At 45.2% G+C, this 27,173-nt stretch overlaps 1 protein-coding gene across 1 annotated transcript in view; it reads left to right on the top strand.

Moving 5' to 3' along the window:
* xpr1a (xenotropic and polytropic retrovirus receptor 1a) overlaps positions 1–27,173 on the top strand; it is a 185,819-nt gene that overhangs the window by 148,808 nt on the left and 9,838 nt on the right. Inside the window, exons 10-11 of the mRNA XM_063200742.1 lie at positions 47–218; positions 6,339–6,533. Coding sequence (XP_063056812.1) covers positions 47–218; positions 6,339–6,533 — 367 coding nt within the window. The remainder of the gene's footprint in view (positions 1–46; positions 219–6,338; positions 6,534–27,173) is intronic.

Genomic DNA, 27,173 nt, shown 5'->3' with positions numbered 1-27,173 from the left:
TCCACCGCTGATCGGCTTTGCTTTCCTTTCCTTTTGCGCCCTGCAGTTCCGCGTGTTCACTGCTCCGTTCCACCGCGTGGAGTTTGCGGACTTCTGGCTGGCGGACCAGCTGAACTCTCTGGTGATGTGTCTTATGGATCTGGAATACCTGGTCTGCTTCTACAGCATGGAGCTGTCATGGACCAGCCCACAGGGGCTACTACTGCCAAAGGGAACAGGTTAGTACTGAACACACAGACACACACAGGTATGCATGCACGTGCACACAAACACACACACACACACACACACACGCACGCACGCACACACACACATGTACACATGCACACACACTCACACACGCACTCACACACACACACAGGGATTGGTTAGTATTGAACACACGCACAGACACACACACACACGCACGCACACACACACACACACACACACACACACACACACACACACACACACACACACACACACACACACACACACACACACACACACACACACACACACACACACACACACACACACACACACACACACACACACACACAGACTCTCTCTCTCACTCACTCTCTCACTCACTCACTCTCTCTCTCCCTCTTACACACACACACACACACACACACACACACACACACACACACACACACACACACACACACACACACACACACACACACACACACACACACACACACACAGACTCTCTCTCTCACTCTCTCTCTCTCTCTCTCTCTCTCACACACACACACACACACACACACACACACACACACACACACACACACACACACACACACACACACACACACACACACACACACACACACACACACACACACACACACATAGACAGATGCCCACAGCTGGTCTGGTGCAGTCCCCTGGGTGTCAGAGCCCAGATGAACAGGTCAGCACATGTTAATCTCAAACATGCACGCACACACACACACACACACACACACACACACACACACACACACACACACACACACACACACACACACACACACACACACACACACACACACACACACACACACACACACACACACACACACACAACACACATACAGGCACACATACAGGCACACACAGGCACATGCAGGCACACACATACAGGCACACACATACAGGCACAGGCACACTCACACACCCGGCACAATTATCTGCTGCAGTGGGCATCACAAAAGCACAAAAAACATACAAAACACACACACATCCATATATACACACACATAGACATGTGCACATCTACGCAAACTATCAACCATAATATGTATTATATAATATAATAATAATACATAATATATAATAATATAATATATATTATATACACAGACATCTCACAGACATACACAGTGCACCTCTATGCTATCATCCATATATACACAGACATCTGCACCTCTACGCTAACTATCAACCATACTGTGTATACACAGACATGTGCACCTCTATAATAATAATAATAATAATAACTTGGTTTTATATAGCGCCTTTCAAGTAACCCAAGGTTGCTTTACAAGAGGAGAGCGGGCAGGGGAATAGAGAGAGAGGAGAGGAGGGGGGGGTAGAGGTGGGGTTTGGGCAGGGTGGTTAAGGACCATAGGCCTCAGTGAATAAGTGTGATTTTAGGTGCTTTTTGAACGTAGCCAGTGTGGGGGCTTGACGGACATGGAGAGGTAACTAACTAACTATCATCCACATATCCACGCAGACATGTGCACCTCTATACTAACTAACTATCATCCATATATACACAGACATGTGCACCTCTCTGGTAGCTGTCATACTGGTGACAGAGAGACTGGATACGATACTGGTACTCTTTATCTGTCGTGTGGCCTGTCCTGTGTCTGTACTATTCCATATCCTTTTTCATACATCAAGCATTGGAAACTAGCTTTTTTTGCTATAAATGCTATGATGCTTGCTGTTTAGCTGTTATTCATACATGCTATGTATCTGTCCCTAACAAATAATCATCTGTCCTGCCCTGGGCTTTATCCAATATTTATCATTTTGTTATCTTCTCTGATAGCTCTATCCTGTGTCCTGCTCTGTATTTCTCCTGCCCTATACCATATCCTATATACTGTACGTGTCCTAGCCCATGCCTTAGCAATATATTGCTCTATCTGGGAGGTCTATATTAGTATGTCATATTCTATATTTGGACCAGCCTGTGTCCTATACTGGGTGTGTGCTATCCCATGCACTAGTGCAGTGGTTCTTAACCTTTTTTCTTGAAGCACCCCCTAACCTCTGTCCAAGACAAGCCGTGCACCCCCAACCCAAACGTCTACACGTGTATACACATAAAACATGATTTAAGTGAAAGATTACAAGTATTCTTGCTTCAGATATTAATCAATACCTTAATGACTTAACATTAGGTCCAAAAAATGTTTTAATTGGGTCTTGATTTGTATTGGCCTAATTATAATGTTTGGAAGCAGAAATTTGGTCACAACTTAAACACAAACCAAATTCTGCGCACCCCCTGAAATCTCTGGCGCACCCCCAGGGGGTGCCCGCAGCCCAGGTTAAGAACCACTGCCCTAGTGCAGTGGTTTGCATCCTTTTTTTAACACACGCCCCCCTGGCCTCTGCCTGACAACGCCCCCCTTAGTATTAAAAAATTAAATGGACTAATGCCCCCCAATGGCAACTAAGCACCGCTCCTTCTCAGCTGTACCCTTCTCAATGCCCCCCTAAAGCTCCACATCGCCCCGTGGGGGGTTGTATCACCCCCGTTGAGAAACGCTACCCTAGTGTATTACTAGAGACGGTGGAAAGGCCAGAGTTATAACCTAGAAAATCTTATATCATAATAATTTAATATAATATCTTATAATATTGCTCTCTATCTCTTCTATCCTACGTCCTATTCAATATGTATCCTGTCCTACGCAACAAAGCATGTGCACTTCTTGATCTGTATATTTCCTATATTTACTTTGTATCTGCTAGTGATGTTGACTATTATTACAGTATGTCCTCGATTGTAAGTCGCTTTGGTTAAAAAGTGTCTGCCAAATGCAATGTAATGCAATGTAATGTAATCTTACGCATCAGCCTATATTTGTCCTGTTCAGTTCCCCATAACTCTCTGTCTACATCTCTGCTACTCCATGCCCTACCCTGGGCACAGTATCTGTTTCTACTTGGCCGGTGTCCAGCCAGCCTGTCCTGGGCAATCAGCTGTGTCTGGCTCCGATCCAGGCCTGTCTACTCTATGGAGAGTGAAGCAGGGATAGTAGCCTGTGTGGTAGTGGAGAGTAGGGGTGGAGAGGAGGGGTGGAGGAGAGGAGAGGAGAGGAGAGGAGAGGAGAGGAGAGGAGAGGAGAGGAGAGGAGGGGTGAGGAGAGGAGAGGAGAGGAGAGGGGAGAGGAGAGGAGAGGAGAGGAGAGGAGAGGAGGGGAGAGGAGTGGAGAGGAGAGGTGGAGGAGAGGAGAGGAGAGGAGAGGAGAGGAGAGGAGGGGGGAGGAGGGAAGAGAGAGAGGCGAGGAGAGGAGATGAAAGAAAAGGAGAGGAGAGGAGAGTGGAGAGGAGAGGAGAGAGGGAGGCAGAGAGGAGAGAGGGGAGGAAAGAAGAGGAGAGGTGTGGTGAGGAGAGGAAATAAATAAATATACAATGTAACAAATAAATAGGCATAAATAAATTAATAAATTAACTGGGCCTATGCAGTCATCTCTGCCTACTGAAGGTATATCCCCGACACGTGATGCTTCCAGTACCCCACCATTCCCACCACTTCCGTCTACCTATTTATAAACATATTAAATACAGAAAAATCCATCCACCCAGTCAGAAGTTACTGGCCAAACCAAAAAAAAAATCTGCCATCTTTGAATTCAGCCATCTTGAAAGTGTTGACCTCCAAAATCTAATCAGTTGATGAATATCCTAGAGCATTGACACACCAAATCTGGGATAAATCCATCCATCCGTTAAAAGAATATCGTGGCGGACGCTGTGGCGCACAGGGCGCAAAACGCTCCGCATTTCGGGGATGTAAAAAGCCTACATTTATTAAACGCCAAACAGGTTGAGATGGGAGTGTTGGGTGGAGGATGGCGATTGAAGAGAGGAGAGTGTTAGTGTGTGCTGTGCTGACATGGGACTGTTACTTAGTGTGCGATGAGACGAGATAAAAGTGTTGTGTAGAGGACAGATGAGAGTTTATTAAGTCTCTTCATCTAGAATGGAGTTATGTGTGACTGGATGAGGGGTAGACCATAGATGTTTACATGGCCTTGTTTTGGTCTATTCTGACATGTTTGTTGTTATTTGTGTTGTCTACTGTACTGATGTATGACATTTGTGAGATATTCATACTCTACTCTCAGTGCCCAAGACAAATTTAGGCCCAATAAAGGCTCATCTTATCTTATCTGAGTGTTGTGTAAACTAAAGAACAGGGGAGACGTTGAATAGAGGAGAGTGTAAGTGTGTGCTGAGGAGGCGAGAAGAAAGTATTGTCCAGGCAGTGGAGGAGGGATTGGAGAGAGGAGAGTGTTATCGCGTGGTGAGCATGGCCATAACTACCATTGAGGTCATGTCCTCTGTATTTGTTTTTCAGTAATGTAAAATGTATCTATGATGAAAATTGATATATGATCAACAATAATAAATTCAGTCTGTATATAACACCCCCATTTATCCTCAAGGCCGTGATTAATAAAAAACAAACTTAAGAGTTTGACTGAAGTGTTTGAAGCATCCTAAATGTACGGTCTACAGTACAGCCACAGTGTTTTACCTCAGTATTTGAAAATGTCTGGTTGCGGCCCTGGTGCTGAGGAGGAGAGATTGAAGAGAGGAGAGTGTTAGTGTGTGCTGAGGAGGAGAGATTGAAGAGAGGAGAGTGTTAGTGTGTGCTGAGGAGGCTGTTGAATAGAAGAGAGTGTTGGCGATGCTGGCTGTGCTGAGGAGGCTGGGAGGGCGGTAGCAGTAGCGGCCGTGTTAAATGGGCTGTTGCCCTTGACTGTGACCCCTGAACAATAGAGCAGCGCTCAGGAGGACCCAGAGTCACGGGGGTCACGCGGTTCAGCAGAGGCAGCAGGGCAGTAATGCACATGGGTCATTACCACTCTCCTTCTCTCTCTCTCTCGCTCTCTCTCTCCCTCTCTCTCTCTCTCTCTCTCTCTCTCTCTCTCTCTCTCTCTCCCTCTCTCTGTCTCTCTCTCTCTCTCTCTCTCTCTCTCTCTCTCTCTCTCTCTCTCTTCCTCTCTCTCATAGGTCATTACAGTCTTCTGGTTCTATCTATCTAACAGTCTTCCCTTTCTCTACCTCCCTTTTCCTCCCCCCCCCTCTCTTCCAATTGCTCTGCTCACCCTTGCATCCTTCTCTCGTGTGTGTGTGTGTGTGTGTGTGTGCACGCGTGCGTGTGTGTGTGTGTGTGTGTGTGTGTGTGTGTGTGTGTGTGTGTGTGTGTGTGTGTGTGTGTGTGTGTGTGTGTGTGTTTCCATGTGTCTGTGTGTGCAAGATTGTAGATGATTGAATGGAGACATTTTAGTTTAGTGACCTTAAACTTATCACAAGGAACTCTGAGAGCAGGCAAAGCATCTGATGGCTTGGAACAGAATTACACACATAGATACAGACAGAGAGACACACAGACGCACTCCCCCCCACACACACACACACACACACACACACACACACACACACACACACACACACACACACACACACACACACACACACACACACACACACACACACACACAGCAAACGCACCTATGCACACACACACGCACACACACAAAGTGTGGTGGAAGCACACATATTGCATTAAAACATTTTCATTGCAACACAGGTGTTGACATCCAGCTAGATGAAATGTGTAATTAAACCTGTCGCTTAATAAACTATTGGTACTGCCATTTGGGGAGTTCCAGTGTTTCATTGCAGATTAATGAGTTTGGCTTCAGTAGAAAAGCTATTTGTTCAACGAATCAATTCAACAGCAAGGTTGTCACAGCCTGAGAGGTTGAAGTGAAAAACTGAGCAGGAAAAGTAATTAAAGTTGTTTTTTGTATCCAATATTTTTATGAATGCCTACAGTACATGACCACACGTATTGGAAACACTGATAAAAATGAATGAAGTATTATTATTATTTTATTATTATTATTATGAAGTATATTATTTCTTTTGATGTAATGATGCTATGCATGCTAGGTTGTGTGTGTTTCTTTTTTTTTACCACTGCCATATTTTTAATTACCTGCTATCTCTCTCTCTCTCTCCCTCTCTCTCTCTCTCTCCCTCCCTCTCTCTCTCTCTCTCTCTCTCTCTCTCTCTCTCTCTCTCTCTCTCTCTCTCTGGTTTCCTAGGAGATTACGTGTGCCATAAGTACTCGTACGGCCTGCGTGCCATCATCCAGTGTCTGCCCGCCTGGTTCCGCTTCGTGCAGTGCCTCCGCCGTTACCGTGACACCAAGCGAGCCTTCCCTCACCTGGTCAACGCTGGCAAATACTCCACCACCTTCTTCGTCGTCACCTTCGCAGCCCTCTACAAAACACACAGGGGTAAGACACACACACACGCACGCACGCATGCACGCTCACACACACACACACACACACACACACACTCCACCACCTTATTCGCAGCCTTCCACAAGACACACAGGGGTAAGACTCACGTACACACACACACACACACACACACACACACACACACACACACACACACACACACACACACACACACACACAGACACACAGACACACGCACACACACACACACACACATACAAATACTCCACCACCTTCTTCGTCATCACCTTCGCAGCCCTCTACAAGGGTAAGACTTGTATTCACGGTTCGACTTCCGACCCGCCGGGTTGGTGGGGGGAGTAATTAACCAGTGCTCGTCTCACCCATCCTGCCGCACTGCTCCCTTTCGTGCGCCATTGCTGCCCCCATGCATGGATGAGGCATAAATGCATTTTGTTGTGTGCAGTTAGCCCTGTTTGTTGTGGAGTGCTGTTTCACAATGACATTGGGAGTTGAAGTTTTCTTTCACTTTCAGCAGCAGCTGTTTTATGCTTGTCAGTTTTAGTAAGTTAGTGACTGACTTTCTGACTTACAGATTGACTCGGGGTGAAAAAAATGAAGCAGAGAGAAACAGACAACTAAGAGAAAGATTCAGATTAATAATTAAATAAATAAATACCCGCTCCCCCATTACAATTCCAGACACATCCACCATACTTTCTGCTGATTGGCCTGATAGTGGGATTATAAAGGAAGTGGTCTAAGCTGAGAGAAGCCTTTGAAAAGCCACGGCCACTATCCCTCTCCCCCTCCCTCCCTCCCTCCCTCCTGCCCAGCTCAGCCTCTCCTCCTGCCCGCACTAGTCCTTTCATAATGTTCCTTCCTTCCCTCCCTTTCTCCTCTCCTCTCCTCCGCTCTCCTCTCTTCTCTTGTTCTCTCCACTGCTCTCCTCTCTCATCTCTCCTTCCTCTCTCCGTTCGTCTCCTCTCCTCTCCTCTCCTCTCCTCTCCTCTGCTCTGCTCTCCTCTCTTCTCTTGTTCTCTCCACTCCTCTCCTCTCTCATCTCTCCTTTCTCTCTCCGTTCGTCTCCTCTCCTCTCCTCTCCTATCCTCTCCTCTTGCTCCCGTCTCCCCCTCCTGTTCTCTCCTTTCCTCTCCTCTCCTCACCCCTCTCTCCTCTCCTCTCTTCTCCTCCCCACTGTCTTCTCCTCTCCTCTTCTCTCCTCTAATCTGGTCTCCTCCCCTCGTCTCCTCTCCTCCCATCTCTCCTCTCATCTCATCTCCTCTCCTTCCTCTCTTCCCTCTCCTCAGTCTCCTCGCCACTCTTCTCCTCTCCTCTCATCTCCATTCCTCTTCTCCCTTCCTTCCTCTCTCCTCTCCTCTACTCGTCTCTCCTCTCCTCTACTCGTCTCTCCTCTCCACTCCTCTCCTCTCCTCTCCTCTCCTCTCCTCCTTCCTCTCTCCTCTCCTCTCCTCTCCTCTCCTCCTTGCTCTCTCCTCTCCTCTCATCTCATCTCCTCTCCTTTCTACTCCTCTCTTCCCTCTCCTCAGTCTCCTCGCCACTCTTCTCCTCTCCTCTCATCTCCATTCCTCTTCTCCCTTCCTTCCTCTCTCCTCTCCTCTACTCGTCTCTCCTCTCCTCTACTCGTCTCTCCTCTCCACTCCTCTCCTCTCCTCTCCTCTCCTCCTCTCCTCCTTCTCTCCTCTCTCCTCTCCTCTCCTCTCCTCTCCTCCTTCCTCTCTCCTCTCTCCTCTCCTCTCCTCTCCTCTCATCTCCTCTCCTCTCCTCTCCTCTCCTCTCCTCTCCTCTCCTCTCCTCTCCTCTCCTTTCCTCCTTCCCCTCTCCTCTCCTCTCCTCCTTCCTCTCTCCTCTCCTCTCATCTCCTCCTTCCTCTCCTCTCCTCTCTTCTCTCCTCTGCTCATCTCCTGGCCACCATATCTCTGCTCCCTGCTGACTGTGGCCCATATCCAACATTTCAAAGCATCCTGACTGCAGTGCCAAGCAGCCTGTGAGCCTTTATTATTTATATACCTGGACCAGCTGAGCTCATTTATTTATTTATTTTCATAAATGTCAGCTCTTAATCTTCAAATGGCCCCTTTCTGGTTAAATGTTACTCCCATTTTCTTTCAATTATTCATGAAGCCATATCTCTCCGCCAGATCAATAAACATGTTTGTGTGATCAGATTTCTCCTTCATGTTCACCTGTGCAGTGAAGATTTAGTGGCTTTGGCCGGGAATTAGCTAAATATGTTTATGGTAAGCCAAGCTCCGTCTGGATGATATCATAAAAATTCTCTTTCCATTATCGCTATCACATGCACACCATGCTCTATACTAGTGAGATTGATGAATCCACTTTCCTGTCACCCTGATAGGATATACTGTATTGCACTCAAGTGTTTTTATTAATACTCATTTATACATCATAAACACATTTGACATGCTTGTTAATATACAGTAAGTACACCTTGAGTAAATCTGCATACACATACACAAATCTGCATATACATGTTGGCTGTTGCCAGGGCTTTAAATTAACGTTTTTCATATGGCTAGTAGATGTTAATATTTCTAGCAAAACACACTAATTAAGTGGCTAATACGTTTCTTTTTCAACCAGCCAAACTGAATTTTCACTAGCATTTGGGCGATCAACTGGTCTTCATTTAGAGCCCTGGTTGTTGTAGCCTGATTATTATCGACTTTCAAATCTCTTCGAGACTTGGTCTGACCAAGAGCACAACAATTAACATTTCCCAAACGGTATGGTTAACCCACCTCCCTTAGTTTGCTAATGGTTGTTTGCTCTCTGACAAAGTGGGAGGAGTTCCCGTTTTTTCGGGAGCTCAGAATCGTGTTTGTATTGTTCTTGACCTGACTACACTGTGTGCAGAATTATTAGGCAAACATGTTTTTTGACCATATTGTCCATTTAATGCATATTTTCCGCCACCAACCTCTATGGACATGAACACCTATTGGATTTAAGCATTCCAGGTTATGCATATTTGTATATTAACTCATTGGCTGCCTTAGCCGTCGAGTGACGTCATTTCGAATAGTGACGCCCCCTGCCTTCGACGTCCTTCGCCGATAATTGCGTTTTTTTACAGCCACGCCTTGAGGACGGTCTGACCTATGTTGTGTATTAATTTCACGCCTCTAGTCATGTTCTAACTGTTCCTGTAGGTGGCAGAAGTGTCCTTAGGAACAGTCAGGGCAGGGCATTAGCTCACATCAAGAGGAAATGTCAAGACAAAAACATCCCTTTTTACTATTATAATCTCAAAAGTAGCATAGCAAAATCATTTTTGAAAGTAAAGCACCTGTGACAGTAGTCTACTTTCTTGCCCTCTGATTTTAACACAGGTATTCTACTGATTTTAGTGTCAGAGCCTGACAAAAAAAAAAAAACTTCCTCTCATGATCAAAATACACCCCCCTGTTGCCATCTAGCTAGTAGGCATTGTAACTAGCTTGCCCAAAATACACCATGTTCAACCAGAGATGATCTGTGTGGCAACTGTTTCATTTTGGATAATGTGATCAGCCTACACAACATCAGGATGATGTGTACAAAAGATCATCTAACAGGAAAATGCACGGGACTTGTGGTCACCTCGGTTGGGAATGTTTGGCTATTGTTTGCTACGCTAGCTAGCTAGCACGAAATCGCTAACAACTTACAACTAAGCCTAAATAAAGGAGCCTTGGTAAGTCAACTATTTTTACTCATTCTACAGTTGCAGTTGTGGATCTGTATAGTATGATCAGCTTACTGTATCATCAAAAAGACAGGGGGGTTGCAGATTCTTGGAACAGAGTAGGCTAGCCTTTGTGTCTGGTCAGATACATTCAGCTCACATTGAGAAAGCATTGCACTTAGCCTCAGACCAGCTAGCCTTCCTCACTCCAATCGGCTTGTGAAATGTTGGATATGTGATCAGTGGGGGGCAATCGCTATTCCGACATACCGCTATTCCGACATACCGCTATTCAGACAGCCGACATACCGTAGGGTTAGGGTTAGGGTTAGGGTCAGGGTCAGGGTTAGGGTTAGGGTTAGGGTAACTGTATGCACTCTCCCTAAACTTAGTAAAAGCTGAGCAACGTAGCACAAACCAAAGAAATTGCATAACTCGCGCCGGTATTCCGACAATAGACATCAATGTCGGAATAGCGACATGTCGGAATAGCGCCACGTAACCGTGATCAGTACTTTATCAAAAGAAAATTCATTGAACAATATATGACAAGATCACTATAGCAGAAACATGATGACTGTAATCATCAATCTGCAAATTGTCCGCTCTGCCAAAGAAGCAGCAGTAAGCTAAGTTGTGCTGCCTGCCTGCCTGCCTCTCAGTTCACATGGTACAGGAGGAAACAAATCAGCTGTGGTTTGTTCCCCAACGAGAGGACTACAGGCTAAACAGAGGGACTATGAGACAGTATTTCTGTGAGTTTAGTATTTCACATGAGTTACATGCACCTGCTGTCATGATCCATTGTGCGCGCCAGCAACAAACCAAAACACTCTTGTTTTCAAGCCCACCCCGTTATATTTCAGTACATTATTAGGTTGAAAAGACCATACAAACGATCTTTTGTTCTGGCTACAGATGACAGGAGACTCTGTAATAGCATCTGATAGGTTTGGAGTTGTTAGGACGGTGTCATTATGAGCAAAAACACTTGCAATTATAGGTCAACTTCAAATGGCGTTTTCTCAGCTTTTTGGCTAGAAAACAGCATTTTGGCGAATTCCACTTATTTTCAACAGATGATTATGAAAGAACGGAAAGGGGTAGAGAGACACCGTTTTTTTCTGATGACAGATGAGCGTCTAATCTGTGTTTTGATAGGTATGGTGTTGACATAGACACAGAACTCAATTTTCTGTGAGCCTCCAAAAAACACCCAAAATGCTGAAAAATCTCTGGCACTCTGGGTTACTCTTTTATGAAAATGGCTGGCAGCCAATGAGTTAAGAGATGGCGTGATCGAAGGAGCCCAATACCCTATATCAGGTGTGCATTATTATTAGGCAACTTTGTTTTCCTCTGGGAAAATAGGCCACAAAAGAGATCTAACAAACTCTGAAAAGTCTATAAACAATTTTGAAGTCTTCCAGAGGGATGTGGCTGTCTTGAAATTGCCCAGATATTGTGATATCCATCTAATGCACCGTTACGAAGCCATCAGTGTCACATGCATTGTGCTCACAAAGTAACTGCCGGATTGAGAAGAATTGAAGGTCAAACTACCACAAAACTATTACCCTGCAGTGCTATTATATTCCAGAACTGAAACCTACATCGAGTGTCTAGAAGAACATTGTATTCAGCACTCAGAGACATGACCAAGGTAAAACAGGTTGAAACCAGAAGACCACTCAACAAGAAACGTAAGTCAAGACTGGGTCAAAAAAGGTCTTTAGACAATTTTGTCAATGGTTTTATGAACTTGTGAAAGTGACTGTTAATGGACCAGATCGATGAGCCCATGGCTAGATCGGTAATGTGCACACTCAGATGAGTTCCTGAGTTCTACTCAAATGCCAGCAGAATACTGCATAAATACCATTGTCTTCTTGAAAGTTGCAAACTTTTCCCTCACAGATCCAACTATGGGCTCATCCACCCTGTCTGTCAATAGTCACGTTCACCAGTCCATAATACCTTTTAAAACTCTGTCCTAGGGTATTTCGTGACCCAGTCTTGACTTAATTAACTTGTTAAATGGTTGTCTGGTGTTATCCCTTCTTACCTTTGCTATGTCTCTGAGTGCTCAACAATCTGTTCTTCTGGACACCTGATGTAAGTTTGCATTCTGGAATATGATAGCACTGCAGGGTAATAATTTTCTTGTAGTTTCACCTTAAATTCTTCTCAATTTTTGGCAGTGACATTTCATGTGAGACTGATGACTTTATAACGGTGCATTTGATACTTCTGTGCTAACGTGACTAACGTCGTGCCATTTTCAAGAGAGCTTCATCCCTCTGGAAGACTTCAAAATTGTTTATAGACTTTTCAGAGTTTGTTAGATCTATTTTGTGGCCCATTTTCCCAGAAGAAAGCAAAGTCGCCTAATAATTATGCACACCGGATATTGGGTGGTGGTCTCCTTTGATCACACCCCATCTTATTATACAAATATGCATGATCTGGAATGCTTAAATCCAATAGGTTTTCATGTTCATAAAGGTTGGTGGCGGAAAATGTGCATAAAATGGAAAATATGGTCAAAAAACATGTTTGCCTAATAATTCTGCACACAGTGTAGAGGCAACACTGAAGGTGTGGCGTCACTAGGAGGGCACAGCCTGGCTATGGTTGTTGCACTATTTTGTGATCCTTTTGCAAAAGCCAAGTGTCATTACTCAGTCTCTGTCTTCAGAGCCAAATGTAGTTAGTGTAGTCCTGTCCTGAATGAGGCTTCCCATTAAGCCTCCAATATCCTTAGTTTCCCATCATGCTCTACTAGTGTCTCTGCAAATGGGGGTGGGGGGTGATCAGGGCCTCTAACAGCTTTGGCTGGGCCCGGGACAAAATCATAAGGGCCGTCCCATCAATACATACAGTACAATGTAATGAGGAACTAATTCTGGGCCCCACCTTTGCCTGGGCCCGAGACAACAGACCCCTTTGCCCTCCCCCCTGTCGGCTCCCCTGGGGGTGATGGGCTCTCTAAAAGGCTCTCATTGAGTCGTCCTGTACTGTAGCCTACTATATATCATTACTGAAGTCTGGCTGGCTGCCTGCCTGCCAGCCAGTAATGTAGGTTATGGGGTCCCCTGTCAGGACTGAAGGAAGACGACGTGCTCACAATGTTCAAGTTTCAGGAAGAAGAATATCCTGGCTCATTAGTCATGCAGTCAATGAGGTGGCTTTGGGAGACATGAACAGCCAATCAGCTGGCTTTGGTAGACATGAGCAGCAATGAGCTGGCTTTGGGAGACATGAACAGCCAAACAAACATTTCAAACAAGTGATTTACGGTTAAGTTTAGGGTTAAGTTTAGGGTTAGGGTTAGGGTTTAGCGGCACCACGAAGCTTTTAGTTGATTTTCACGAGAATGGGCTACTTACACACACACACACACACTCACACACACACACACACACACACACACACACACACACACACACACACACACACACACACACACACACACACACACACACACACACACACACACACACACACACACACACACACACACACACACACACACACACACACACACACAAAGACAGACAGATGCAGAGAGAAACAGCCCTCTGAGGTCGTTAACTAGCAGATCAGGTCTGTCTTCCCATCGAGATAGTGTCAGCACTTGGGAAGGGTTTAGTCCAATTAAAGGGGTGTGATGTGAGGAGAGAAGATCCCCCTCTGAGCTCCGGGGTCTCCAGATGGACCTATTGTATTGGGATGCGCCTCTCTTTCAATCCTTGCTGTGATGCATGGGGATTGACTGCACAGACCACGATGTTAAATAATAATGATAATACGTATAGTAATACTACAGCGTTTTTGTATAGCACTTTTGTTATGTATGGGAATATATGGGTCTACTTTATTTCATTGCGCATTGATAGTGATTGTTTTAATAGTAATATGCACATGCGCATTAGTCTGTATTGAGTCTTCACAAGTTCACTAAAGGAGCCACGGCTCGTTAAATGGCAACTCTTGTGTCCGTGCTTTATTGTAGCACATAAGGTTGAATGTGTGTGTGTAACTTACAACCGAGTAATAACTGCATACACAACAATTGGCGACGAGGATCTGTGAAGAATCCAAGCGGAGCTTGACTTTATCTCGTGAGGAAAGTGGAGAAACTTCTACGGCGAGAAGACCCACCGAGAGGGAAGCAAGCGCGTGAGTGATGTTCTCTGGCGAGCTAAACTGCTATTGACTGTGATAGAAGCTAGCACATTGAAACGCGGAGGAAAATGTCACAAAATCAGCCAAACCCGACGGTAAATACCGCGCCAACCATGGCAGGGATAATCGGAAGAATGGACAGTTTTGATAGTGCGGCGGAGGACTGGACAACATACATTGAGAGGTTGGATCAGTACTTTGTTGCAAACGACATTCCAAACAGCAAAAGGGTAGCTGTACTGCTTAGTGTAATGGGAGCTAAGACATATAATTTGCTGCGCAGCCTAATTAGTTGGGTCATTTATAGAAGTTCCGTGACCGTGGAGAGGAAAGGTTTGTTTCTCACTGGATTTGGCATCTATAAAGGTTATATAAAAAAATGAGCCGGGGTGCCCCTCACAAAAATGTGGGGAAATTTTTGTAGAACCCTATATCTAAAATGGCTGCTGCCAGCCAAGCTGGAAATTTACTTTTTAATGGTTTTGCGCACAATGCTGCATAATACATGGTTTCTGAGACTATTTGGGTCAAGAAATTCACGAATGATGTAGATTTATTGATTTGACCTATTTTTGACCTTCAAATTCAAGATTGCTGCCACTTTTGGCTCTTTAAATGTCAATTTTTCAAAATCGTCAGAGAGCTTTGATATTAGGCTCAAATGAAAGGTCTGCTCAGTTATGGACAGTAAAGTAGGCTATGCAGAAGTCATCTGAAAGGTAAAAATATCAAGGTTTGTGGTTGATGAGAATTAAACTGCTTATAAGTCGGGTCATGATGTGAGGTTCCGTGACCATCCTCTGGCAAGGATGTTTTGATGATTGATTTGACCCTTTAGAAAAGATTTAGCCCCCATGTCCCTCCCAGAAATCCTGGCATTTTTTGCTAGAGACGCAAATTCAAAATTGCGTCCGGCGCCATCTCTAAGAAATAACTTTTAATCTGAATGACCTTAAATCATGTATGAAGACACTTTTTCATACAAGTCAACCATGAGGATTCCAAATCTGACGTCATTTTGATAATACAACTTTGTTTTGACCATGAAATTCAAGATGGCTGCCATCTAGAACAGTCGTTTTCAACCTTTTTTTGGCCGTGACCCTCCAAAACTGGACTGGGGAACCCCCAATTTGTGTAGCTCCATTCCTCATACATAGATATTGAGAAAATAGCTGATATACAAGCATACAATACCTCACATTATAAGGCGTAGTGTGCTTGTAGGTAGGCAATTTTCACAATGTTTGGCTTTTTAAATATGATTTGACAATTTGGCCAATGTTTTAGCATTGTTTGTTGATAGCTTTAGATGCAGTAATGGTAGTTTACTTTGAGAGTCCTTACGTTATCCCCCCCCCCCCCCTCCCAAAAAAAGGTTGAAAGCCACTGATATAGTGGAAAACTTGAACTCAAGGCAAGAGCTGCTGAAATGGAAAGAAGTTCTCTCAAAGCAGCCATCAACCTGGTTGAAGACAGTCAAACGTGTGAAGCTCTCAGAACTGCTAGAAGACTGTGTTGTTGAGGAATGTGTGGCTTTATTCAACCCCAATGGCATATAGAGGAAGACGCAGAAGAACAAGCTCATCCAGAAGATCTCCCTCCAACATATTGTGATTGAAGAACCCTATGTTTCTCTAATTGACATGGGCATGATCTGGAGGATGGCAACTCCATCAGTAGAAGATTGGCAGACACATGACGCCACACCATACAATTGGTTGGACTATGTCCAAAAGGTGTCTCCAGCATCCTTGCCTGCCAGTGTGGAGTGGCGCACTAGGTACGCCAAGTAGCTGTCAAGAAGGCCGTGTTGGCGTAAGATGTTTGCATCTGAAGGGAGACGGATAAAAGACTCTCTTCATGGTCTTCCACTTGGAAGCAGAGGCTTCAGCCATGGTGCTACTCTTCTTGTGTGCATAGATCACCTGTCTCGTGAACGCAAACTGCTCTTCTCAGATGACACTGCCATTGTGAGATGTATTAAAGATGGGCAGGAGGGGGAGTACAGGGGCCTGGTGCAGAACTTTGTTAGATAGTGCGGGACCAACCAGTTGCAGTTGAACACCACCAAAACCAAGGAAATGGTGGTTGATTTCTGTTGGTCCACCCCACCCCTTGTGCCTGTATCTTTTGAGGGGGAGACAGTGAAAACAGTCTGCACCTACAAATACCTGGGGGTACATCAGAAAAGTAAATTAGACTGGTCAGTAAATTCACACGCAGTCTAAAAGAAAGTGCAGAGTAGGCTCTATTTCCTGAGGAAGTTGAGATAATTTATGTCTGCAACGCACTCCTGCAGATTTTCTACCAGTCTGTCATGGCTAGTGTGCTTTCCTATGCTGTGGCATGCTGGGCGGGAGCATTAGGAAGAGAGATGCTGGACCAGAGATGCAGGGATCATTGACATTGATTACACGGTGAGAATGAGAATGGCGGGCAAGGATGATGGATGACACCTTTTTGACACAGCCCAACCACTTGTATGACGTGCCGTCCTGTGTCCAATGGAGTTGCCATCCTCCAGATCATGCCCATGTCAATTAGAGCAACATGGGGTTCTTTAATCGCAATAGGTTGGACGGAGATCTTCTGGATGACCTTGCTCCCTTGCATCTTCCTGTATATGCCATTGAGGTTGAATAAGGTGAATAAGGCCACACGTTCCTCAACAACATGGTGTTCTTGCAGCTCAGGGAGCTAAGGTTGACTGTCTTGAATCAGGCTTATCACTACTTTTGAGAGCACTTCTGTCCATTTCAGCAGCTCTTGCTTTGAGTCCCTCAACAAGCTTCTTTATGCAAGAATGCTTGGAAAATGTCCTATGAAATGTTCTATGTACTAGATCAGTGGTTCTCAACCTGTGGGTTGAGATCCCCTTTTTGGGGGGTGGGATGTCAATGTAAGGACTTTCAATTTAAAAGACCATCACCAATGGAGTAGGGGTCCCCAGTCCAAATATGACTGTTTTGGGGGGTCACGGCCTAAAAAGGTTGAAAACGACTGTTCTAGATGGCAGCCATCTTGAATTTCACGGTCAAACCAAAGTTGTATATCAAAATGATGTCAGATTTGGCATCATCATGGTTGACTTGTATGAAAAAGTGTCTTCATACATGATTCTATGTCATTCAGATCAAAAGTTATTTTTTTAGAGATGGCGCTGGACACCATTTTGAATTTGCGTCTCTAGTAAAAAATGCCAGGATTTCTGGGAGGGACATGGGGGCTAAATCTTTTCTAAAGGGTCCATAGAGGTCAAATCAATCATCAAAACATCCTTGCCAGAGGATGGTCACGGAACCTCACATTATGACCCGACTAATCAGCAGTTTAATTCTCATCAACCACAACCCTTGATATTTTTTACCTTTCAGATGACTTCTGCATAGCCTACTTGTAATTTTACTGTCCATAACTGAACTCAGTATCAGCAGACCTTTCATTTGAGCCTAATATTAAGGCTCTCTGACGATTTTGAAAAATTGACATTTAAAGAGCCAAAAGTGGCAGCCATCTTGAATTTGAAGGTCAAAAATAGGTCAAATCAATAAATCTACATAATTTGTGAATTGACCCAAACAGTCTCAAAAACCATGTATTATGCAGCACTGTGGGCAAAACCATTAAAAAGTAAATTTCCCGCTTGGCTGGCAGCCGCCATTTTGGATATAGGGCTCTACAAAAATTTCCCCACATTTTTGTGAGGGGCACCCCGGCTCATTTTGTTATTTAACCTTTATAGATGACAAATCCAGTGAGAAACGAACCTTTCCTCTCCACGGTCACGGAACTTCTATAAATGACCCAACTAAATGACTCCAGATAAACCTGCTGATAAGTCGTACACAGCCATTGTTACTGCGTTAGAGACTCATCTGAATCCGAAGCCTCTCGTCATCGCTGAGCGTTTTAAATTTCATAAACGAAACCAGTTGAAGACAGAGTCTATTGCTGAATTCGTGGCAGAGTTGAGGAGACTGTCTGAGCATTGTTCATTTGGAAGAAATCTATTAGATTCACTGCGAGACAGATTTGTGTGCGGGCTGATCAACGAAAATATACAGAAAAGGCTGTTAACAGAAAAAGACCTGACGCTGAAACGTGCCATTGAGCTCGCGACGTCAATGGAAGCTGCTGCCAAAGGCGCTACCGAGCTGCAACAGCAGATGGCGCAAGAATGCCATGTACACGAGTGCAATGTGCACAAGATTGACAAAAGACAACAGAAAAGTGATGCATGTTATCGCTGTGGCAAGAAGTCACACACTCCAGCTGAATGTTGGTTTAAAGATAAAGAATGCAACAAATGCCAGAAAACAGGTCACATACAGAAAATGTGCAAAACCAAAATGAGAGAAAAAGTGAAAGAGAAAAAATTCCACAAACGAAAAGATAAACAAAGAGAAATGCATGACATTGAAACTTGCTCTTCTGACACAGATAGTGCACAAGACCTAGCCTGCTTTGATGTATGCTCATTGAAAAGACCCAACAGGGGAATTATATGGGTTTCACCTAAAGTGGAGGGGAAAACACTGACCATGGAGTTAGATACTGGATCTGCATTGTCAGTCATCTCCAAAAAGGATTACCAGGCACACTTCTCACATCTAAAATTACAGTCTACTGATGTAATGCTCAAAACTTACACAGGGGAGCGCATAGCCCCAATGGGCGTGGTCAAGGTGAAGGTACACTACAGCGATCAACGCCATGTGCTGTCCCTGTATGTTGTTGAGAGAGGAGGTGCGCCCCTGTTTGGCCGTGAATGGCTCCGTGAAATACAATTGGATTGGCAGTCAATTAAAGAAATGCAAGCAACAGTGACCAAAAAGCAGAGCACCGGCTCTACAACTGAAAAATTGAATAAAATACTTACCAATGCAGGAGAAGTTTTTCAAGATGGCATAGGCACACTTAAACACCTGAAAGCCCAGATTGTGCTGGAAGATGACGCTGTTCCCAAATTCCACAAGGCGCGCCAGGTTCCATACGCTCTCCGCCCCAAAGTGGAAAATGAACTCCAAAGGCTGGAAAATGAGGGCATCTTATCGAAAGTGGACTGGTCTAAATGGGCAACGCCAATAGTGCAAAGACAAAATTGACGCTGTATTGAAGGCCCCACCTCCACAGAATGTTTCTCAACTGAGATCTTTCTTGGGCCTTGTAAATTATTACAGAAAATTCTTGCCCAACCTGTCCTCAGTGCTACACCCCTTGAGTTGCTTACTCCAACTTGGCAATAAGTGGCACTGGTCTCAGGACTGTGAAAAGGCCTTCAAGCAAGCAAAGGAGTTAGTGACATCAGACAATGTCTGAACTCACTATGACCCCCAAGTGCCTCTCAAGCTAGCATGTGACGCTTCGCCTTACGGAATCGGAGCCGTGCTATCACACCGATTCAATGATGGAACACAGCGACCAATAGCATTTGCCTCCCGATCTTTGAATACAGCAGAGCGTAACTATGCACAAATTGACAGAGAAGCTCTTAGTCTGGTCTGGGGAGTGAAAAAGTTCAACCAATGATAATGGTAAGCACTTTACCCTCCTCACGGATCATAAACCCCTTGTTTCCATCTTTAATCCAGCTAAGGGAGTACCAGCCATGGCCGCTGCACGACTGCAACGGTGGGCTTTGTTCCTGAGTGCTCACACCTACAGCATTGAGTACAAGGGCACACAACATCATGGGAACGCTGACGGGCTGTCCCGTTTGCCACTACAAGTCGCACCGCCAGTAAAGACCAAGGAAGCTGTGGATATGTTCCAGATGGCACCAGTGGATCCTCTACCAGTCACAAGTGAGGAGATCGCAGGAGAGACAGGCCGCGACCCTGTCTTGTCCAAAGTCTACGAGTTGACGCCCAAAGGCTGGCCACGCCACGGTGACTCATCCTTACCGGGCTATTCAAGTCGACGAGAACAGCTCACAGTGCAACAAGGATGCATTTTGTGGGGGGCGAGGGTAGTCATACCACCGAAGCTGCGCCAGAGGGTTCTCTCTGTGATACATGAGGGACACTTAGGCGTGGTGAAAATGAAAGGCCTTGCAAGGAGCTTTGTATGGTGGCCTGGAATCGATGAAAAGCTTGAAGAACTAGCCAAGACATGCTATGGGTGTCAACAGACCCAAAAGTCTCCACCAACAGCCCCACTGCATGTGTGGGAATGGCCTACAAAACCATGGCAACGTGTGCACATTGACTACGCAGGACCTTTCCTTGACCACATGTACCTAGTCGTTGTTGATGCACACTCAAAGTGGCCTGAGGGTTTCTGCACAAAGACCGCAACCTCTGCAAAGACAGTTGAACTCTTACGGGCCCTGTTCGCACGCACAGGCCTTCCGCATCAGATCGTGAGTGACAACGGAACACCTTTCACCGCCGAAGAGTTTCAGCGCTTTGTTAGAAAGAACGGCATACAACACACCACCATTGTGCCGTACCATCCAGCTTCTAACGGCCAAGCTGAACGTTTCATTCAAACTTTCAAACATTCAATAAAGGCCATGGATAAAGACACAGCATCGCTGCGGCAGAAGATAGCAAACTTTCTGCTGGCCTATCGCAACAGCACTCATGCTGTAACAGGACAGACCCCTGCTATGCTCTTCCTAGGGCGTCCCCTGCGATCACGCTTAGACTTACTGAAACCCAGTCTACAGCAACATGTACAGAAGAAACAGTCTGAATCTGCTCTCCGATCCCAGACACGCTCATTGCGTACATTCCAAGTGGGACAACAGGTGATAGCCAAAGACTACCGCAATAAAGGACAAAAGTGGCAGACTGGCACCATCGTTTCACAAACAGGACCGTTGACATACCAAGTGAAAGTCGGGCAGGACCTAGTGTGGCGTAGACACGTGGATCAGCTGTTGGATGCATCTGGATCGACAAGCGTAGATGCCAACGATACGCCATTACATGGTGACTTCGAGTTCAGTGCCGAAGCCCAAGACACCGGCGGCCCTGAAGATGATGCAGGTGGCTCTGCACCAGCGTCACCTGTTCCGCAACGTCCTGCTGTGAACCCTGTTCCGCAAAGTCCTACTGCGAACACTTCACCAGTGAGACGTTACCCAGAAAGGATTAGGAGACCTCCCGAGAGATTCCAGGACTGAGACAGATTGAGAGTAGATAAATAGTTAGGGTTTAGTTAGTTCTAGTTTTTAATACTCAGGTAAAGCAGTTAAGTTAAATGGGGATATCAATGCTTGAATGGAGGATTGTTATGTATGGGAATATATGGGTCTACTTTATTTCATTGCGCATTGACAGTGATGTGTTTTAATAGTAATATGCACATGCGCATTAGTCTGTATTGAGTCTTCACAAGTTCACTAAAGGAGCCACGGCTCGTTAAATGGCAACTCTTGTGTCCGTGCTTTATTGTAGCACATAAGGTTGAATGTGTGTGTGTAACTTACAACCGAGTAATAACTGCATACACAACAACTTTTCTAGACACTCAAAGACGATTTACAAACCATTGAACATAAAACCAAAAGCACATCCAGACACTGAAAGACATATTCAACAAAAGTTTATGTCCATAAATATGGAGCATGTCTACATACACTACCGTATCTAACCAGATATACACTAAAATACTATTCTGTGACTGTGTCACATTTACCAATATCCAGCATTAGTACAGTAAGCTAAAGCCAAAACATTCCTATGTCATGCTGTGGCATGAGCAGATAAAGACAATGGAAAAATGTGTTGGCAAGCAAAGATTCTTCAGAGACTTCGACTGAGGTCACTGTTGGTCTGAATGTGCTGTATTTTGTTCAGTTACTGTAGTCAGTGTAGCTCGGCTGGCCGTAAATGTCAGGCCTTGGGAAACATCCCCTCAGGGTCTGTAACTCAGGCTCTGTTCACCGAGACTGGCCAGACAGACCTGAAGCACGGGCACGTGTGTGTGCACGCACGCACGCACGCACGCGCGCACGCACGCGCGCACGCACGCACGCACTCACACACACACACACACACACACACACACACTCGCACGCACGCACGCACGCACGCACGCACGCACGCACACACACACACACACACACACTCACGCACGCACACACACACACACACACAGGCAAACACACACACACACACACACACAGACAAACACACACACTCTCCCATCAATATGCGGTGTATTGAAGTTATTGAGTAAGAGTAAGGTTGGCTGTTGAAATGTCAAGGTGAAATTGAGTTGTTTCTGGTAAGTGCTGATTTAATACAATAGGTCGGTTGCAGAGGCGGAGCTCTAGGGGGGGCAAGCAGGGCATTTGTCCCTGGGCCCAGGGCCCTACCGTATTGGTGGTCGAGGCCCCAATGTGACCTTGGCAGGCTGTATGGGGGGGGGCCCTATCAGTGTTTCGCCCTGTGCCCATGTGTGCATTTGTTCCGCCACTGGTGGGTTGGTTACTAGATAGGAGACATACTGTATCCTTGGTCAGCTGAGGAGATTTCCATACTGGATTCTTGTTAGCTAAGGAGATTTCAGTCATGTTAAAACCCAGCGTGAGAAACTGTACTGAAGCAGCAGGACTGAAATACTAATGAAGAACATGAAAGCAAAAAGAGACATCATGTGAAAGACAGGTGAGATGAAAAGGGAAGAGAGAGAGAGAGAGAGAGAGAGAGAGAGAGAGAGAGAGAGAGAGAGAGAGAGAGAGAGAGAGAGAGAGAGAGAGAGCATAATAATAACGAGGTAAGGGCAAAATGAGTGAAAAGGTGGAGAGTGAATATTACTGAAGGCAGGGTTAAGAGAGAGAGAGAAAAAGATTGCCAGGAGGGAAGAGGAAGAGAAGGAGAGTGAAAGACAGAGAGAGAGAGAGAGAGAGAGAAGAGCGAAGTAGAGAGAGAGGAGAGAGAAGGGGAGGAGAGGAGTGAAATAGAGATAGAGAGAGGAGAGAAGGGGGAGAGGAAAATGGTCATTCTGCAGGAGGGATCAGTAATTGCTAGCCTGCGGCGAACACACTTCTCCCGGTGCCATGTTTGGAATAGTGATGAGAGTCTCTGGGCTCGCCGGCTGGCTGGCTGGCTGGCTGGTGGGGGATGATGGGAATGTTATTTTTATTCTATAACGGCTCCATCACACACCAGAGCAGACTCACAGGCTACAGCTACATGGACAGGAAATGAGCTGTAGGATTCACTCAGATATGATGAGCTCCACTCACATACAGTAGTGAGAGTGATGTGGACAGGGCCGGATTAAGATGACCTGGGGCCCCTAGGCTACAGGTTACTGTGGGGCCCCCCGGCAAGTGAAGTATGTGACAAATGTACATAGGCAGTCATAATTACATGCTAGCAATTAACATGACAGTCGAGTTGTTCAATATAGCATCTTGTCATAATTCCATGACTTTTCGCTTTTCACCAATCAGGGGCCCCCTGGCAGGTGGGGGGCCCTTGGCTGCTGCCCTATCTAGCCTGTGCATTAATCCGGCCCTGGATGTGGACATACTCCTCCAGCTGCTGCTGCTGTGGCTGCTGCCATGGACTGAATACAGGGCTGGACTGGCAGTCTGGCTTAGGCTTGCGCACCATCCTACATAGGGATGCAAACGATTAATCGACCTTAATCGATCAATGCATTAATCGATTAAAAAACATTGATCGCAATTAATCGACAATTCAACTGACAAGAGACCCAGGTGAAATGGGCATGTGAAGAGTGTGTGAGAAGAGGGGTGTGAATAGTGGGAATATTTAAATCACCTTTGGATTAAAGAATTGAAATAGAATTCATTTAAATATGCTATTTTATCTAAATTTTTAATTAAAATTTTTAATAATAATAATAATAATAATAATAATTGTATTTGTATAGCACTGTTTTAGAATTTAGTAGGTTTTTTTTTTTTCGATAAACATTGAGATTTCGGGGGGGAAAACGCAGTTTATCAATTAATCGTAAGTCGATCGATAAGGCTATCAACTAATGATTAATGAATTAATCGATAATTTGCATCCCTAATCCTACATACTTCCGCCAAGAGCCTTGGAGGAACAAGGATTTTGCTGGTGTTCTGAAAAACGGTCCCACACTGTAATTTTATCCTACGGCAGAATGTTCTGTCAGACATGTCTTGTTAAACGGTCCTACATTGCCAAAGATAGACGTCAGACACGTTTGTACAACAACTTATCCTGATTTTCCCTAATATTTCCTTCCCGCTTCCTGCAATTGTGTCAGATCAAACAACCTCCAGACCATGAATACGAAATGAAATGGTAGTATTATGGGATGGTCAGGACCAGGTTAAATCTGGCATACAGGGTCGACAGACTCCAGTGTTCAATACTGTTGTTTTTCGCTTGTGTTTGCTCGTGTTTTTGGTCTATTTGGTCTATTTTTGAATGTTATGTTTAAGTCTGGTCCTGAAACAAAGTCATATAAAACAGTTTGTAGACTGGTGTGGTGCCCATCATCTTGTTGTCAATGTAAAGAAACGATATTTGACCCAGAGCCCAAGAAATGGTCTTTGACCCAAGAGTAGTTTCCAAAACAAATACTCATCCATAACACTCCCATGTGTCAGGTCTCTTCACATAAATACCTTGATGTCTTCATGGACAGACAGTTCACTCACATGGCGAGTCCACATACAGAAGAGAGCCTCTGTTCTAAGCTCCAACAGAGGATGTACTTTTTTAGATGACTAAGGCTGTGTGGTGTTAATAATGGGCTTCTGTTTTTATTTTTCCAAATTAAATCTTTGAAAATGTGATATCGATAGGCGTGCAAACATGGTACAGGAATCGGACTGTTAAGTTAAAAGCCAAGTTATGGCGTCTGGTAAAAGCTGCACTGAAGATTGTTGGTCACCAAGATCAGGGAAACATGCAGTCCCTCTACGAAAAGTCAGTGCTCAGGGAGGCACTGAAGATTCTACAGGACCCCACACACATTCTGCATCGTGAATTCAGTATGCTACTCACAGGTCGACGCTTCAGGACATTAAACTGCACAGTGAACAAATGTTTTTGTTTTATAGTTTTGCATGCAGTGGGTGAAAACATTTGTTGTACATGTGTTAAGGCTTAGAATTACAGTGTAGAATTACAATCTAAGCAGGATTTCTAAAATCAAAATATTTTCAGTTTGTCCATTCGTCCATGTAGAAGAGATCATTCAACAGATATCACATACAGTACATCTGATATCCCATACATGTGATATCTGTATGATGATTATGGGTTTATGGCATTTGAAAGCAGCTGCAGTAGATGGCTGATCAAAAGGAGAGCCGCGTGGGGGGTGGAGCTTAATATGTTACCTGCAACAGGTGGGGGTGGAGTTTAATATGTTACCTGCAGCATGTGGGGGGAGGAGCTTAATATTTTACCTGCAGCAGGTGGGGGAGGAGCTTAATATGTTACCTGCAGCAGGTGGGGGAGGAGCTTAATATGTTACCTGCAGCAGGTGGGGGAGGAGCTTAATATGTTACCTGCAGCAGGTTGGGGGAGGAGCTTAATATGTTACCTGCAGCAGGTGGGGGAGGAGCTTAATATGTTACCTGCAACAGGTGGGGGTGGAGTTTAATATGTTACCTGCAGCATGTGGGGGGAGGAGCTTAATATGTTACCTGCAGCATGTGGGGGGAGGAGCTTAATATGTTACCTGCAGCAGGTGAGTGAAGTGGCAGCACCTGGGGAACAGAGCAGAGGGGAGAGGTGAGATGAGGACATCGGCCAGCTGCTATCAGCGCTATCTCTCTCTCTCTTTCTCTCTCTCTCTCTTTCTTTCTCTCTCTCTCTCTCTCTCTCTCTCTCTGTCTCTCTCCGTCTCTTTCTCTTTCTCTCCCCCCATCTCACATTAACTCACCCACACACACACACACACACACACACACACACACACACACACACACACACACACACACACACACACACACACACATACACACGCACATACGCACACTCACAGCCTCGTGTACCAGTCCTCCATAGCTCACCCACGAATGACATGATCTGACAGGCAAGAGGCCTCTCGTGGAATAATGGCTCTTCAATATTTGTGTGAGTGGTGTGTGTGTGTGTGTGTGTGTGTGTGTGTGTGTGTGTGTGTGTGTGTGTGTGTGTGTGTGTGTGTGTGTGTGTGTGTGTGTGTGTGTGTGTGCGTGTGCGCTATACATGTGTGTGCTATTACTATTGTAGATCTTACGTAAATGTTTGGCCCATCCATTCCTCTCTGCTTCACGCTACATGCTCTTCAGCTAACAGAAAAAGCTCCATCCCGCATTACATACACTATATGAACTGAAGTATTGCTGCTGAAAGGCCAGAAGTAATTTATTTCTCCCAAAACACATGCCGAAGGCTTCCAGATGGGCCAGCCACTTCAGCATAACATCAGCATCTTGTGTGTTGTGCTGTGCGTGTGTGTGGCTTCAGCATAACATCAGCATCCTGTGTATCGTGCTGTGCGTGTGTGCCTTATGGTGCTCAGTCGCACAGCAGCAGCACATGTGTCTGCAGTTTTGAAGCTAGCCACCCACATAACACTCATAGTGATGTGTCCTGAACGAGTAACGCCCATTTGCGCCCGATATATTCAATTATTAACTACACTAAATTAAAACTATACTTAACTTATATAAAACGCTACAAATGTAATGTTTCATGTCCACTTTGAGAACTAGTGATTGGATACTCTGTGGTGAAATCTTTGAAAAACGGGCTCCATGGGCCCCTGGGCCAGGCAAGAAGAAAGCCCCCCACCCCCTCAACAGGTGTTGGTAG

The sequence above is a fragment of the Engraulis encrasicolus genome, chromosome 6 (genome assembly GCF_034702125.1).
Source record: "Engraulis encrasicolus isolate BLACKSEA-1 chromosome 6, IST_EnEncr_1.0, whole genome shotgun sequence".
Lineage (NCBI taxonomy): Eukaryota > Metazoa > Chordata > Actinopteri > Clupeiformes > Engraulidae > Engraulis > Engraulis encrasicolus.
This window is presented reverse-complemented; position numbering and strand designations above follow the sequence as displayed.